Here is an 18284-nt window from a genome sequence, read left to right as displayed (position 1 = left end):
GTCTTTCTGGGTCTGGGTTACCTCACTCAATATGATGTTTTCTAGCTCCATCCATTTTCCTGCAAATTTCAAAATGTCATTATTTTTCTCTACTGTGTAGCACTCCATTGTGTAAATGTACCACATTTTTCATATTCATTCTTCGGTTGGGGGGCATTTAGGCTGTTTCCAGGCTCTGGCTATGACAAACAATGCTGCTATGAACATAGTTGAGCACATGTCCTTGTGGCACGATTGAGCATCCTTTGGATATATACCCAAAAGTGGTATTGCTGGGTCTTGAGGAGGGTTGTTTCCTAATTTTCTGAGAAATCACCACACTGACATCCAAAGGGGTTGTACCAGCTTGCATTCCCACCAGCAATGCAGAAGTGTTCCCTTTACCCCACAACCTTTCCAGCATAAAGTTAGGACTTCTAACCACAGACCTGAAAACTGATATAACCGCTTCAACCTCAAATTCAAAGACGTTCAGCTAAGAACTTGATGGAAACCAGGCACACAGGTTTGCAGGAATCAAAACAGTTGTGTCCCTTTAACTTGCCATTGTTTATATTTTGAAACCACTACTTCGATATTACTACGATTCTAGACGGCTATGCTGGAGATCAGGCAGGGTTGGTTAGTGAGGAGGGGAGCGGGGTGGAAGGGGGATACACACTGCTGAGAGGTCCTTCCTAGGTGTTTCTTGAGAAGACTGGAGCAGCTGGCCTGGATCCTCTTGGTGAGGTGATTCCCCAGGGAGTTTTCTTGATTTACATGTTCCTCGTATATTCCTAGAATTCCACCTTAAAATGAGCTGGATGCAAGCGAGGCCAATTTCTCACTTGAGCAATGACACACTGCAGTTGGATGCAGTTCGCCCACATCTGGGAGCCACATGTCAGCGGCGGCTGTATAAAAGTCAGCCCCTACAGCTTAGGGTGACTTTTTTTTGCCAAAAGTCAGGCGGCATGGACCTCACTCTTCTGTGGGTGCTTCTGCCTCTGGTGACAACAGCCTGGGGCCAGTACGGGGACTACGGGTACCCATACCAGCAGTACCACGACTATAGTGATGATGGCTGGGTGAATCTGAACCGGCAAGGCTTCAGCTACCAGTGCCCCCACGGCCAAGTGGTGGTAGCTGTGAGGAGCATCTTTAGCAAGAAGGAAGGCTCTGATCGACAGTGGAACTATGCCTGCATGCCCACACCCCAAAGCCTCGGGGAGCCCACGGAGTGCTGGTGGGAGGAGATCAACAGAGCTGGTATGGAATGGTAAGGAGCAGCCAGTGCCCTTGGGATGGGACGTCAGTGCTTGTACTCCAGGGAGAAATTTGGTCCTCGAGGGTTAGCATTGCTCTATGCCCAGGCATAGCCTAAACTTACTGTTGCATGCTCTCGTGGGCAGGGCTGGTACAATGTAGATGACATTGTGAGGTGAAAATATGAGTGGGATATGTCCATGGCAGATGGACTCCTCTGTGATTATACTCCTTCAAAGGCCATCCTTGGGTTTAGTGTGACCTGCGGGTCAGGTGTGCGTCTGCAGAATAGTTATCAAACTAAAAAAAAAAATTGAATTTCTCAAGGAGTTTATAGTAAGTGAGCATCACTGTGACATTGGAGTGATGTTTCCATTTGGTAATGGTTTATTGTTTTCCGAAAACATTTACTCCAGAAGAGTAAGGGAGGTAAGCAGCTGGGTCCTCAGCACACAAGAGTCTAAGAAATATTGATTCAGGGCAAGTGATTGGGCAGAAAGGTCTGAGACATAGAAGCAGAGGGGAGTAAAGTCAAACAGCTCTCTGCTGTTTTGTGGAAACAGAGCTGTGAAGTTTTAGTACTAAGATTTCTCCGTGTGCCTCTCTATCCCGCTCCTCCTATTCTCTCCTCTCCTCTCACAATTTAAAGTGGCCTCTATTGCCAGGATACAGTTTACCAAAGGTTTTTAGAGGTGCTCTCCTGCCATTTACCCTAATCAATGGAAGATTAGGTCCTAATCAATGGAGGAGAATTGGTCCCAGCTTGTGCTTCTCATGTGACAGTCCCAGCCCTGGTATTTGATGAGAAACTGGTTTCAAGAGCCAGTGATGGCTAGACCAGTCTCTCACAGCTGTCTGAATACAGCCCTAACTTTAGGCTTGGGGAGAGGGTGGAGATTGACCCTGAGAGAGTCAGACTGAGGGAAGAGGTAGCCACATATGAAGAAGGCTGCCACATATGCTGTCTGCCCAGCAAGACAACCATGAGTGGGGCTCCTGCAAGGCGCTGGTGGAGTGGAGGACTGGAAGGGGTCAATGTAAAACCGTAGTAGTGACAATTACCACCACCCGTCCTGAAGAAAATGGCTCAGCTTAGTGAAGCAGCTGGACAGAAGAGGGCGTCTGTAGAAACAGTCTCATTTATTGACAGCTTTGACCACTCATCATACCAAACTTAACACAATTATCTCATTTAATGCTTAAAACGAGCCTATAAATCATGCTGTAGGTATCCAAACTCTGTTCGAGAGATAAGGTGGTTTTCCTCATCTAGAAAGACAAGCCTTGGATCCAGGAAGTCTCGGCTTTAAAGACCATATCCTGAGCCTGCTGCCTCCACCTCAGGTAGACTCTTGTCAGCAGAGCCTGGGGCCCAGAACCACATGCAAGCTAGTTTGTCATCCTGGGAGAAGGTGAGATCTCCAAGACCCCAGCAGAGGCCCAGCCCTGGTGAGGAAGGTGTCAGTTTGTTTTCAGCTCCTGAGGAGAGGACCAGCCAGCTCCAAGAGACAGCAATTACAGGAGCAGGTGCAGACCAAGGCCACTTGGACAGGCCTTGTTAGGTCATCCCCATGTAGCCTCTCTGTCTCTGTCAAACAGATTTAATGATCCAAAACCCCTTCAGACACAGAAATGCCTCAGAGACCAAGCTTGTCTTGAGGACAGATACCAGTGTCTCTTAGCAGCCCGGCTCATTGCTTGGCTTCAAGGGTGGAAATGACCTAGTTGCAAATGGCTGTCCAAGCCACCCACCCCAGGGGACCATCGTGTAAATGGATTCTCTTTCTAACCCAGTTGTTAAGAGCACAGAAGAATAGTGCTTAGGGACTACTGCTCAATTCAAAACAGGAGAGGCCTGCTCTAAGTCAGGGCTGGGGTTTTGGTTCTGATGCTAATGACAAAAAGCAGTGTGACTTTAGCCCCTCAGGTGTCTCTCTGCTACTTCCTTTGGAGGATGAACCCCCAGACAGGTTCCACCAAGCAGCTGCTCACTTCTGAGTGTGCTTGCCTTGTGCTTGCAGTCCCTTGACCTCTGTGTTCACCCAACTAAGGAGAGAAGCTAAATGCTGTCTAGTTTGAAAGGTGGCCATTTGCGGTTGCTTTACCATGACCCACCAAACTATTCGAAGAGAGGCAAAAACAAACAAACAAAATAAACAAAAGAACTAATTTTGTTTGTTTTGTTTTGTTTTTGTCTATGGGGGACCAATGTGAGGTTGACAGGCAAGGTGTCTCTCCCCTCCTCTTCCTGTGTATTTTTGATGTTTGGACTCTAAGATCTCCATTTTTCTTCTTCCACCCTCTGTTGTCTTTTTCTCCCCATCTCCACCAATCACAGGATTAGAAAGTCAGGACTGTGCAAAACAGCTTCTTCACCACATGTTCCAGATGCCCCAGAACTGGTACCAATTACGCCCCAGGCACTTTCTCCGAGACGATCATGACTTTATGATCAGACTCCAGTCTCAGTGAAAAATTTGGAAGGAAAGAAATTGCTCACAGGCTGGGGAGCAATTACATGTCTCCCTACCCCACCCCCTGCTGCCTACAGGCTGTTACTCTGTTCTGGGGAGGCGTTGTCAGTGAGTTTTCTGCAATTTGGCTGTCTTGTGTAAGTAAATTAGCTTTCAGGTTTATTTTAAGAGGGATAAACACAAACTTGACAAGACACAGGATCTGCAGAAGAGAACTTGCTAATGGGAAGCCATCTTTACAGGGCGCTGCTCTCAGAGCTGAGTGCGGCTACTTATGGTGTCTATGCAGAAAGCGTCTAATAGGGCATTCCAAAGCAGGGTGTCTGTTTCTACCAGTGAAATTTCCAGGTGGCCTTACCTTGTCCTCTATGACTACATTTACTTGGGGGTGGGAGTATCGGGGTGTTCTCAGGGGGTTCCTTTGACTTTGGATAGTGTGTACTATAGGATGGCCAAGTCTCGTGTGGAGCGAGATGAAGCTGGAAGCCGTAGTGAACTTGAGTTGTCCAGGGGTGGGAGGTCCTCTGAGCTAGGGTTCACCCCGCAGCTGTGTTGTCCCTTAGGTGTTCACCTCCTCCTGCAAGAGTGAGAGGAGAAGCAAAAGGCACGATGCTTCTAGGAGAAGAAGACGGGAATTCAAAACTAAATCTGCATCAATAACAAACATCTAAGGCTTTAACATCCTGCGTAAGGGCAGTCAATAGCAATTTAGTGACTATGGAATTTGACGAAACTTATTCTGGGCACTTATTCCAGGTTTATGTGAAGTCCGTATGTGGAGGAAGAGTGTTGTATTATAGCGTGCCATGTCTGCTCCCCGTGCTTCAGAGAATCTGCAGGGACATTTTTAAAGCATCTGTTTTATCAGAGCTGAATTTTCGAATTAATTAATCAATGACAATCCACATAAGTGAAGGGAGGAGGAAGGACAACTATTCCACAGGGCTATGTCAGCATCGGTGTAAGTTAGGAACTTTGGTTTCCACAATCTGCAATGTGCTATGCTGGGCAGAGCCGAGCAATCATTCCGGCTCATGGTGCTTAGTATTTCAAACACACAGTGCTCACTTCCATTTAAACCAATGCCCTTCATCCTCTATACCCTCAGTATGTGTTTTCCCGAATATACTTACTGCTAGATCTGTATTTCCATATTATTTGTTTCCCTCATTAAAAATAAGTTTTGTGAACTTATGAATTTTGTCTTATTCACTTCTGTGTTCCCAGTACCTGGAATAATGCTAGCATATAGCAGACCTCCAATAAATACACACTGAAAGATCAAATCTTTCTAGTTGGTGCTTGAGGTAGCCTGAATCCCAGATAGTACCTCCACTACCCTCAATGAAGATTTTCTCCAGGGTAAACCATTTTGCTTATGTCTTTGATTTCTGGTATTTCCAAATTTATAAGACAGTGTCCAGCATTTTGTTTTGGCTCATTGTATCCACTAACATGCAGGGTGGTCTTTAAAGGTTCCCCAAGAATCTCTAAAACATGTATAGAGCATGGTTGACACGCACTGCTTTTACAAGATGAACTCATTATTAGATTTATATTCTCCTATAATTTTGTTTCAGTAAACTAAAATATTTTATAGTAAACTCTTTGTTTTAAAGGCATAAGGACTAAGTGTTACATAATATCGTGGCTTGAATATCTTAGGCCAATAAAATGACATTAATGGGAAAACTGATGAAATCATAGTAATTTCTAGAGTTTAGGATTCAACTTATATCATCTCTTAGTATTTAGAAACATGCTCGAGTTATGTGAGGTTGCTCCGGGGAAGCTTAATGAAGGACAGACGTGAATCTTATACCATCTTTAAATCTAAACTTATTTCAAAGTGAAAAGTTAAAAAATAAGAATTCGGGCTTGACTTGCTTGATGGGAAATTCAGAGTCAAACAGAATGTAACAGTCTCCAAGAATCCCAAGGCTGGAAGGGGTGTGAAGAGAATGTAGAACCATCTCCTTACACCACTGATTAGAAATAAAAGCTCAGAGTCAAGCAACTGAAAAGCCAATGACATCACCACACTAAGCGAAAGTTGGATGACCCATGCCCTAATTTGTGTGGTGTTGGAGCTTGCAGCCTTTACCATTTGTGCATTTGTTTGCCCATTTAGTGGTTGTTATGAACTTTGCCAGACTGTGAGAATATGAAGATTAGTAACATAAATCTGTGTCCTTGAATTACTAACAGTCCAGTCTTGTTTGGTCTCCACAACAGTATTGAACAGTATTGGGAACACTCAGTGGAAACCAAGACTCACTGAGACAAATCACACACAGTTGGTAAGTTACAAAGCAGGGGGGGCAGGACATGTGGCTTTCATAGCGTGTTATTCATTAGACCATAGGAATAGTAAATGCACAGCTTTAAGCATCTTGAATACTCATCACAGTTTAATAGCTATTGAGGGGGCATTAGACCAACAGGTTAAAAAGTATTCTGATAACTGACGATCATGAACCCCCACAGCTAATTCCATTTGCTGTTCTTGCATAGAAACTTTCAGGGTATAAGAACATCTCATGAAATAATGCGGATCTCTTCAGAGGCCCTTTGAGTGGTCTCTTCTGAGTGCTTTTCTATAATGGATCTTTCCATCTGACAGGTTATTTATGCTTCATACCCGGTAGACTAAATTTAGCAGGCCTTACACATGGAGGCAGACAGCAGAACTCATATCTAGGAGCAGCAGGAAGAGCAGACTATGTACAGCTGGGCATTATCTACAAAGACCAGGGCCCCACCATTGATGATGAGGGGTATGGTATTTGCCTTCAAAAAGCATTGCTACACTGGGAGGCAGTTGGATGTAGACGATTTTAAATGAAACGTGTGATGGTTGCGTCAATACATCACAAGGAAAGGAAACATCATCTGAATTACAAGTGTGACACTGACTAGGGATCGGAGGCTGGAACTGCCTCTTAGTCTCTGGTAGCCTCTCTCTGAGGCTGTGCATGTCTCCTTGAGGGGTTCAGCTCTAACCATTTCTCAAGGAGGCTCCAAGGATTATAGGTTAAGAAAGTCCAGAAAGCCAAAGTTTTTAGTATTAAGCAGCCTTATCCTCCATCTAAGTTTTTTTAATAATTTATTTTATTTTTATTTTTTATGTGCATTGATTGGTGTTTCACAGGCATATATGGAGTTACAGATAGTAATAAGTCATCGTGTGGATGCTGGGATTGAACCCAGGTCCTCTGGAAGAAGAGTCAGTGCTCTTAATCACTGAGCCATCTCTCCAGCCTCCTAAGTTTTTGTCCCTACCCATTACCTTATCATTACTTTACCATGTCATGACCTTGCCACCCCTGTCCAGTTTTCCATTTCTCTGCTCTTCCATCATTGGTCCAACTCTGCTTCTTGTTTGCACTGTCTCCACCATCAGAGCATCTGCCTGTCAATACCAGTGCTCTAAGGAGGAGACCAGACTGCACTGCGTACAGAGAAGACTTTTAATGAGCACTTTTTGAAAGATTTAATGGACGCTCTAAAGTTCTGTGGACTGTGTTTTAAACAGCAAGTGATAACCAAAGAACTATTCCAGGAAAAACAAAATTAAAATCTAAAGCTTGGTTCTGTGTTATAATTATCCACTTTGAGGAATGGAAACGGATTTGGGAAAATGAGAAGGATGTATCACAGGGTCCCTACGATGCAGGGAGCTGGCCACTGGTGTCTACTGCTCTTAGTGCATCCCGACCATGGGGCTGGAGACAGTTAACAGCCCGTAAAATACATGTGCATTGATGAAGAGGGGCAAGACCAACACGACTGGACTATTAAATTAAAAGTATTTTGAGCAGCACTGACCAACATGGTACTGTGGCCTTTCCTTCTATATCCAAATTAATCCCATTTCCAATGCACTGAGATACTGGGCTTTCTATGCTTTTGAACAGGGCTGGCGGAGACCAAAGGAGAAACAAAAACTCCAGAGAGAACTTAAAGAACAGCAAAGAAAAGATGCCCTCCCGCCTCCCACTTCTCACTCCTGTCGTTCTTCCTCTCTGACCATCCCAGACTGGATAATAACAGAAAGTCTGGCTGAGGTACTGACAGAAGCAGAAGGACAATAACTGCTGTGTTGGCTTGTTTTGAATGTCCTTGGAAGGAGCATGCCTGAAAGTTTTGGTATAAAACAAGCTCAAGCTATAGATCCTTTTCTACTTAGTTACTAGCTTGGCCACGCTCATTTAGGTACACTTCACTGAGTCCTCACTGTGATGTAAATGACGTTCAATACAATAGAGCATGTTCAGGTTAAGTGGGAAAGATACTCCCCACCTGCCGATTCCATGATTTCTGTTTTACCATTGCAGACATAAGGGAAAATATTCTGTCTTTGCTACTAAGGTGATGGTCTTGAGATAAATCATTTCCAGAAAGGCCATTTTCCTACAAACACATCTGTAAATGTTGCTGTTACAGAAAGAGTAATAGCCTCACGGCTTCCCTTCCAGAAAACTCTCAGTCTCAGGCAGAGCACAACTGATATTGCTCTTGTTTTTGAAGCTGAAATTGATTCTCAGAGGGATCATGAAAAAGAATGAGAGGATGGTCTCTGAAGTAGGATATCAGGCCGTCCTGTGCCAGGGGAGCATTTCTTTGAAGTCTACTGAGGACTTGGGGTCAATGTCACAGCTCAGCAGGAAAGCTAGAGCCTTGGAGCTGATGCTGTATTCTGCAGACCATTCAAAAGCAACAAGCCTGTGCGGAGAAGGGCACCAGAGTCTTGCCATGCCATTGCACCACTGTTTCTTTTTCTTGCTTGAGTTGGAATACGTCGAACAATACAGAACCTTCCAGCTCCCTCTCTCAGCCTTGTCAGTTGCCTTCACCTCTTCTCGTCTGCCTTGTACCTGGGCCTGCAATTCTGCAGCTGTGCCAAGTGTTGACATAAGCTTTGCTTTATAAGAAGCTACTGGAAAGGTGACTGAGAGTATAAACAATGTGTGAGAATTACATAAAATGATACCCATTTTGAACCTTCATTCCCCAACAAGGCTGTTCCTGAAAAAGAAGATAGAAACAGGCAAATGAACCATTGCTCCAATTTCCATAGAAACTAGTTAGAGGGAGTTTCAGAGCCTTTCAAAGACTCAAATGATAACCCATCAGGAGTTAAGTCTGCCCCTCATATCAGGAGATAGCTGGTCAAACATTTACTGTTCAAACCTCAGGCATTACATGGGATACAAAATAAAAATTAAATGACCTTTTCCCACAAGGTCTGTATAGAGTGGCCAAGGCATCCAATCTCAGTGAGATCTGTCCTAGGGGCACAACAACTCAGAGAATGTGTGTGATGCTTCGTGGACCCTCCACAGGGAGCGGCTCTCACAAAGTAGACTCCAACTCACCGTGTAGATTATACCAAAGCAAACACTAAGTGATTTACAAAGCATTCAAACACCAGCATCCTCGGAATTCCCTGTGCATTGTCTTATTTTGGTTTTCAGAGAAGTACAAGTATATGCTATGATTATGCCCATTTTACAGAGGGAAAATCTAGGTCATTAGATGGCTTGACAACTGATCTGCATGGCTCAGCTAACAATGGAGCACCAGTCCAGAAGCACAACCTATGGTTCGCTCTGTCATGCCCATCTTCATGAGTACATAACCTGACCAAGGTCCAGTTCTGGAAGGAACAATTCCACACCATCAAACTCACAACAGGTTCACACTCCCAAACTATGAAGATGATCTAACTGAAGTTGGGGAGGAGCACCATTGTTTGGCTACCTTTCTCCAAATGTTCTGGGGGCTAGAAGCATGTAGGGTGCAATTTCTCTTCACAGGGAAGCATTGTTTCAGGTGGCACGCTTCTCACAAGGTCATGGGCTTGCTGTCAGCAGAGACACAGAGGTGAATTTTTAAAACCCACCACTGTGGGAACTCTTCCTTGTAGGGATCTGAGTACACAAAACACAGCAGTGGATAAAACCACACCTCAGATGGGGAGTAAAAGGTTCTGTTTTGGAGGAAGGTGGTTGCTTAATGATGACAAAACAGGAAATCACATGGAGTGCCAGTGTGCTCTGTCTTCTCTCTTTGAAGACCTTAGGGTTTGACCATGACTCTTAGAGCTTATATTGGTTTCCTCATACCCATATACCTATACTGATAAGGAGCTGAGGTGGCTAGAGCCACCTAGAAGACACATAATGTTGCTTTTCCCTCACACTATGACAGCAGTAATCCATGGCACACGTAGAAGGCCAAAGTGACTACACTCTTGAGGTATAAAGGGCCTGATAGTCAAAAGCCATCTGTCTCAACTTACATATTGGGTTTCACTATTGATCTTATAGAGCTGAGTCCTCTACCCTGAACTTCTTGCCACTCTTGAGAAACATGGTTGAGCAAACATCCTACCTACCCATCAATTTCTTTCTCATCACAGTGTACCCTGGTTAAAATGGAGCAGTAATAAATTGTTGAATGGATGAATGGATAAAAGTGTATGTTTGAATATACATGTGCATAAATGCACACATAAATGATAAATGAATGAAAAGTACAGATGTATGAGTTAATGTCCAGCGATGAAAAAGAACATGTCACTTAGATGGCCCAGTGTTACAGTTCACCAAGGTCCCCCCCAGTAGTCTTCATAGGGCACTCATTACCCCCTTTTCATATTTCCTAGAAACTTAGTTTTGTTTGGAAAACAAGGTTAATCTACCAGCCTTTGTACTATGTACCACTGGCCACTATCTCCTGTTTCACATGAGAAGGGATAGATTGATGGTCCAGGTGCCTAGAAAACTGAAGGACACGGAAGTAGCTGAAGACCTGATTTGGAGGGGCTTGTACTATGATTTGAGTATGTTCACTAAAGTTCATAAAGATCAAGTAAGCTTGATCCTTGAATTCATGTGCGGATGATGTTTGAATGTATGTCCTTTGAAAGGTAATAGGAAACAGGTAAGGACCCATGATGGAATTAGTTGCTTCATAAGCAGGGAAAGAAAGACCCAAACTGGCACATTGCTCTGTCGTGACCTGTGATGCCCTTCACCATGTTCCAATGCAGTAAGTAGGTCTTCACCACATGCTAGCACCAGGCTCTAGGACTTCCGCACCTTCGGAACCATGCACTAAACCAACCCCTACTCTTTTGCTGGTAATCAGTTAGAATAACAAAAAAAAAAGCATGTGGAAATTTACCAAAAACTACAAAAGCTTTCCCTGCATAAGGCGAGGAAGCTCTGCAGCCAGGAGGAAAAGGTAATCATCATCCCAGCAGAAAGTGCCCAACCTTCAGGCAGTGTGTGATTAGGGGAAAGGATGGGAAGAGGTGCTGGAGATGGGATGAAGGGGGAAGAACCTTACTGTTCTTCACTAAGGGAGATGCCTTAAAGATGAGAGGGGTTGTTACCAAGAGCAGCCACGTAGGCAGAAGAAGGTAAAACTTTTCTCTAGCTAAGGACCAGAGTGGAGGGCTAACTGTACTGGAGGAATCAGGACTGATAGGGCAGGAAAGGGGCTCTTGGAGACAGTTTGAACTCGGTCTGTGGATTTTCTGTGGGGATTTTTTTCCATGTCTCTGGCACCTCTGTAGGTTCTAGAGGGGGAGGGGTCAGAGACCCACTTATAAGGCAGTAGAAAGATTTCTGGATATACAGGGAGAATGCTAACTATGATCCTAGACTTCCCATTAGGTTCCCCCGGAGAGTCACTGTATCTATCTGTACTTTGTATGCTGTGCTGGGAGACAGTGAAATGTTTATTTGGAGCTCAACAATTCATCTTAGTTCTGTGTCAGCTTTCTAGTTTAAATTCAAGTAAAACGGCTTATAGCATCCTGATTTGTAAAATTCATAAATATCTTTTCATCTAACTGTATATTTATGGAGAGTCATCAGGCGCCAAGTCTCCCAAACTTCCTTCCACTGAAAGTTGCTGAGTCATTTGAGCTTTAATGATGAGCATGTAGTTTCTACTCTACATCTGTCCTTTGCATCAAACAGAACAACTTGTAGGGATGTGGATCAGACAGAGAGGGTGTCACTGTGTCAGGAGGGTCTGAGGAAGGGGTCTGCATCTATCATTCCCCTGATGTTCTCTTCTCTTCAGGTACCAGACTTGTTCCAACAACGGACTGGTGGCCGGATTCCAGAGCCGATACTTCGAGTCAGTGCTGGATCGGGAGTGGCAATTTTACTGCTGTCGCTATAGCAAGAGATGTCCATATTCCTGCTGGTGAGTCTGGGAGCTCAACCTCATCCCTCATAGCTCCTGGGGGTGGTGGGAGCCTATGATGATCTAGTCTTTCAAATAAGTCCAAGGTGTCACAAACCAGCTTGAGAAGCAGCAGCTAGAATGAATATATGTAAGAGAATGAATGGCTAAGGAATACTCTTGTACTGGAAAAGGTTATCCAACCCAACGTTCTCGTACCCCTCTTTTACCGTAAGAAAGAACAATCCAGGAAGGCAGTGACTGGCCAATTGCCCGACAGCTGAAGGCTGCTGACTCCTGCCCATGCCTTTTCCTTCTGCCATGATAACTTCACCACACATTGAGGTCTGTTTGGGACCCATATTCCTGCAGCACCTCCAGGAGTAACCAAGTCTCTCATGGAGCACAGTCTGATAGAGAGTTAGAGACAGAAAGCAAAACAGCAATAGCAACAACAACAAGGTGATGCTGGGGTTTCCTGAGTCACCTGGCAGCCACAGTCTGTGATGTCCTATGTCCTTCTCTCTCCCTGAACTGAAGCCAGGTGTTTCCTGACCTTGCCTTCCAATTGTCTAGGAGAGCACATATACATGTGCTTACCCCACTAACTGACACCTGGTGTTAATAACAGAACTCAGCCCAAATTCTTTGGTCCTCAAACAATTCAGGCATTTAAACCTTCAACATTTGAAGCTCGATTCACGCAAGTGATTTGTCTCTCTGTAGTCAGATGCTTGGGAGGACAGCCCAAGGATCTATTTGAGCTCTGCAATGCAATGCTACTCCACAGATGCCCCAGAGTGAAGGGGAAGCCTAGCCCAAAACCTTGTTTTGTAAGGCGTGTCCCCCTTGGTCTAAAGGCGTGTCCCCCTTGGTCTAAAGGCGTGTCCCTCTTAGGCGTGTCCCTCTTAGGCGTGTCCCTCTTAGGCGTGTCCCCCTTAGGCTAATATTGACTTATAAAATCTTGCGGGCCTGCGGCCTGCCTGCTCTTTGTTTTCCTGCCCTCCTCGCTGGAACCTTGGATTTGTAAGTTCCCTTTCCTTTCCTTTATTAAAACTGACATATATATATTAAAGCTTGTCTGGTGAATCATAACTGCCGATCAACCACGCACCTTCATTTGGCGTCCAACTAGGGCATTTGGGAGCCTTCAGCTCCAGTTCCCACACTGCGTGGCAGGGATTCGGCCTTGGGCTCTTGATTGCTTCAGAGCAGTTTCCCAGACTAGCCTGTCCGAGCCCCGCTTGTACGGAGCAAAGGACGTGTGTGTGTGCGCGCGGGTGACTCAGTCCGAGCTCGCTAACCCCTCAGGCAGCACCAGTCCCGGCTGAGTTCGGCCTGGGCCCTGACCTGCCGGAGACTAGCGGTTACTGCCGGAGTCCCAACATTCGAGCTCCGCTGGTACTGCAGACTCGGTTTGGCCGAGTGGTTATTGCCCTAGCGACCTACTGGCAGGGAACGGTCATTTCAGGTAAAATTTCTTTTGATTAAAAAAAAAAAAAAAAAAAAATGTCTGACCATATCACCGTTGAAAGCTTCTGCAGTCTATTTAATTGTACTATGGTAGAAATATTACAGGATACATATGATATTCCCATAACTTGGATGTTTATAGGGCTTGCAATTTTTCTCGTATTTGGTTTCTCCCTTACATGGTTTGAAAATAGAAAAATGATAAAGTCCTTACAGAATGAAACCAGGATTCTTAGGTCAGAGGTTGAATGCTTAAGAAAGGGCACAACTGTTTTGAGTAACAACTTTAAGTCGGTCGAGGTATTTGCAAAAACAATTCAGACTGACACCAAGAAAGAGTTTGAAGGTCTCAAGGAAGGGAATAAGGCTTTGTCTGATATGACTCGGTCAAATGAGCAAAATTTAGAAAAACTACAGTCTGATATTAAGGAGAGACTCATTGCTGCGGAGGAGAGAACAGCTGATTTGGATCGTAAACTTCAGTCCCTGTCTGAAACATTATCAGAGAGAATTAAAACTGCTGAATGTGAAAATCGGATTTTGTCTAAAGGATATGACAGATTGGCTGACAGATTGTCAATACAAGAAGGCACAATTCATGCCATGAAAATTCTATCCAAGGATGAGATACTAACTCTACTGGACAAACTTCATGTTTTGGAATCCTCCATGAAGGCCTTGGAGCATAATTCTGGACAGGAGATCCAGGCCTTACAGAAGGCAATAGTAAGCAGATTAGAAAAGATTGAGGAAATTATAGAACAGGAGCAAACGGTACAAAGGCGAAATTTAACTCCGTCAATGAGTAAAACTCTCCGGGATAATTTCCATAAAGTTCTACCTGCCTTTCCAATAGTAACGTCAGAAAAGGTGACTGGTTCCAAAAACCCTAAAGTCATCAAGGAATATACATGGGAACCCGTCCGTATGAATGATCTCAAAGAAATTAAACAAGCTATTATGAACTTTGGGCTACATTCGTCCTTTGTTAGAGAGATGCTCAAAACTTGGTCTATAAGCAATAAGGCAACGCCCCATGATTGGGTACAATTAGTATCAGCTGTTCTAGAGAGTGGGTCACAATTAAATTGGAAATGCATGTTCAGACAAGAGGCTAAACTTTTAGAACAGCAGGAAAGAGCAAAGGGAATTGAGATCTCCCTAGATCAAATTCTAGGTGAAGGACTTTTCTCCGATCCTCTGGAACAAGCGAATTATGATGAACACACCTTATCCATATGTACTACAGCAGCTTTAAAGGCTTGGGACAGGGTTCAAGACCCAGGACAGAGACTGGAATCATATATCAGAGTTAAACAGGGTCAGAGAGAACCCTTTAGTGATTTTTTACAAAGGCTAACTAAAGCTGTACAGATAGGGATATCTGACCCAGAAGCAAGACGTATAATAATTGAATCTTTGGCTTATGAGAATGCCAATGTGGAGTGTAAAAGGATCCTGGGGCCTTTAAAGATGAGATCAGCGCCCTTGGACGAATGGGTCTTACATACAATGAATGTTGAATCATTTGACTATGGCACTGAAGCATGGGTAGAAGAAGCAATTTCTAATGCAAAAAGGAGACATCAAGTTACCAAATGTTTTAACTGTGGCAAGATGGGACATATTAAAAGGAATTGCAGACAACGGATTTTCAGAAATAATAATAATAATAATAACAATAATAATAATAATAATAATAATAATAATAATAATAATGCCTCTTCTAGAAATAACAGACGTAGGAGGACTCAGCCTTCAGGTATATGTAGGAGATGTGGAAAAGGCAGACACTGGACAAATGAGTGCAGGTCAACAAGAGATAGACAAGGCAACCTGTTGCCACTGGGAAACTCAATGGGGGGCCTCTCGCAGGCCCCCATGGCGAATGTGGTCCAGTCATTTCCAGTTACTGCCGAGAACATGCCTCGTCAAGAAAATTAGAAAGCCCCATGCCTGCTGTTAAAAGCAAAAATGGCCTGAAAGATGAGTTACGTGTATTTTGGCAGACTTTTATAAATGAACAAAGACCAAAGTTAAGAGTGTGTGTAAATGGCGTTTTTATTACTGGCCTACTGGACACAGGTGCGGATGTAAGTATCATTACTCCAGAATCTTGGCATCCGTATTGGCCTCTTCAGGATGTAAATGTTCAGTTCCTGGGAATTGGAACCCTATCTCAAGTAAGGCAGAGCACGAGATGGGTTGAATGCATAGGGCCAGAAGGACAAATAGGAAAATTAAGGCCATATGTAGCCAATATTGCAGTGAATTTATGGGGCCGTGACCTGTTGCAGCAATGGAATACCCAAATTAACATTCCTGCTGCTTCTAGAGCCTATATCACCGAGGGAAATATTAAAAGATATTACAGAAGGCGGAAACCGGCTGTTCGGGCTGTACAAGAATGCAAAGCAATTGATGGCCCTTCAGAGATACGAACAGCACTGCCTCTAAAATGGTTGACTGAGAAACCAATATGGACAAAGCAATGGCCTTTAGCTGAGGAAAAGTTGCAGGCTTTAGAACAGCTGGTACAAGAGCAATTAGATGCTCGACATATAGAAGAATCTACCAGCCCTTGGAATTCTCCTGTATTTGTTGTTAAGAAAAAATCTGGTAAGTGGAGAATGGTGACAGATCTCAGGGCTATCAATAAGGTTATTCAACCTATGGGCTCTCTGCAATCTGGAATTCCTCTGCCATCTTTATTACCAAAAGGATGGCCTCTCATAGTAATTGATTTAAAGGATTGTTTCTTCACTATACCTTTACAAGAAAAAGACAGAGAAAAGTTTGCCTTCACAGTGCCTACTTATAATAACTCTCAACCTACAAGGAGATACCAGTGGACCGTCCTCCCACAGGGCATGTTGAACTCTCCCACCCTGTGCCAATATTTTGTAAATCAACCATTGCAAATAATACGCAAGCAATTTCCCAAGTCGATAATTTATCATTACATGGATGATATTCTGTTATCTGATTCAAACATGGCTACTTTAGAAAGACTGTTTGAAGAAGTAAAAATACTTTTACCTAAATGGGGATTGCAGATTGCTCCTGAAAAAATTCAGAGAGGAGATTCTGTTAATTATCTAGGTTATAAAATAGGTTTACAAAAAATTAAGACACAAAAAGCACAAATTAGGAGAGATCGGTTACGGACTCTCAATGACTTTCAAAGGTTGTTAGGAGACATTTCCAGCTTACGACCAGCTGTTGGCATAACACCTGATATGATAATTCATTTAAATAAAACCTTGGATGGTGAAAAAGACTTAAACAGTCCCAGAGAATTAACAGCTGAAGCAGAAAAGGAGCTGAGAATGATTGAAGAGAAATTACAAGAGACACATGTGGACAGGGTGAATCCAGAGCTCAGTTGTATTCTCGTCATATTGCCTTCCAAAATTTCTCCTACAGGAATTTTAATGCAGAGAGATGATATTATCTTAGAATGGATCTTTTTACCACATAAACCAAGTAAGAAAATAAAAACTTATGTGGAAAAAGTCTCTGAATTAATTATAAAAGGCAAATTGAGACTTCGTCAACTAGCAGGCATAGACCCAGCAGAAATTATAGTGCCTTTCACTGCTGATGAACTAAAAAAGTTGTGGGAAGATAACGAACCATGGCAAAGAGCTTGCGCTAATTTTTTGGGAGAAATCAATAACAACTATCCGAAAAGCAAGAGGCTTAACTTTATAAAGAGAACTTCTTGGATTCTCCCTCGAATCATCCGTGATGCTCCGATAACTGGAGCACGTACATTTTATACTGATGCTAATAAATCAGGGAAAGCAGGTTACAAATCAGAAGATTTGAGTAAGGTGGAACAAAGCCCTTATGATTCTGTCCAGAAGGCAGAATTATATGCCATTCTTATGGTGGTAAGGGATTTTAAAGAACCGCTTAATATAGTTACTGATTCACAATATGCAGAAAGAGTAATCTTACATATTGAAACTGCTGAATTTATACCTGATGATACAGAACTAACCTCATTGTTTATCCAGGTACAAGACATGATCAGGAACAGGCTTTGCCCTATGTATATAACACACATCAGATCTCATACGGGTCTGCCAGGTCCTCTAGCAAAAGGTAATGCAGAAATTGATCAATTGTTGATTGGTAGTGTGCTGCAGGCCTCTGAATTTCATAAAAAACATCATGTCAATAGCAAAGGCTTGAAGAAAGAGTTTTCTATTACATGGCAACAAGCTAAGGAAATTGTAAAGAAATGCCCTACTTGCTCTTTTTATAACCAAACACCACTGCCTGCAGGGGCTAATCCAAAGGGCACTCAAAGGAATGAAATCTGGCAGATGGATGTGTTTCACTTTGCAGAATTTGGCAAATTAAAATATGTACACCACACCATTGACACTTATTCAGGTTTTCAATGGGCAACTGCTTTAAGCTCAGAAAAAGCTGATTCAGTAATCACTCATTTATTAGAAGTTATGGCCATCATGGGTATACCTACACAAATAAAGACAGATAATGGTCCAGCTTATGTCTCTAGGAAAATGAAACAGTTTTTTGCTTATTACAATATTAAGCATGTTACAGGTATACCATACAATCCTACAGGTCAAGCAGTCATAGAAAGATCAAATAGAACTATAAAGGATATGTTAAACAAACAGAAAGGGGTGGAAAATACCCCTAGAAATAGGTTACATAGTGCTTTATTAACCTTGAATTTTCTCAACGCTAATGAGAAGGGGACAACGGCTGCAGAAAGACATTGGATAATGGAAAAGTCTGCTGAATTAAATCAACCAGTTTATTTCAAGGATGTGCTGACCTCGCAGTGGAAGCCAGGAGATGTGCTGCGTTGGGGAAGGGGTTTTGCTCTTGTCTCCACAGGAGAGG

General features: G+C 43.3%; 1 protein-coding gene across 1 annotated transcript in view; it reads left to right on the top strand.

Moving 5' to 3' along the window:
- The first annotated feature begins 953 nt into the window (after positions 1–953).
- The window catches only part of Dpt (dermatopontin), a 35474-nt gene continuing 18143 nt past the window's right edge, over positions 954–18284 (top strand). The window contains exons 1-2 of the mRNA XM_038349963.1: positions 954–1258; positions 11820–11945. Coding sequence (XP_038205891.1) covers positions 954–1258; positions 11820–11945 — 431 coding nt within the window. The remainder of the gene's footprint in view (positions 1259–11819; positions 11946–18284) is intronic.

This window comes from Arvicola amphibius, chromosome 12 (assembly GCF_903992535.2).
Source record: "Arvicola amphibius chromosome 12, mArvAmp1.2, whole genome shotgun sequence".
Classification (NCBI taxonomy): Eukaryota; Metazoa; Chordata; class Mammalia; order Rodentia; family Cricetidae; genus Arvicola; species Arvicola amphibius.
This window is presented reverse-complemented; position numbering and strand designations above follow the sequence as displayed.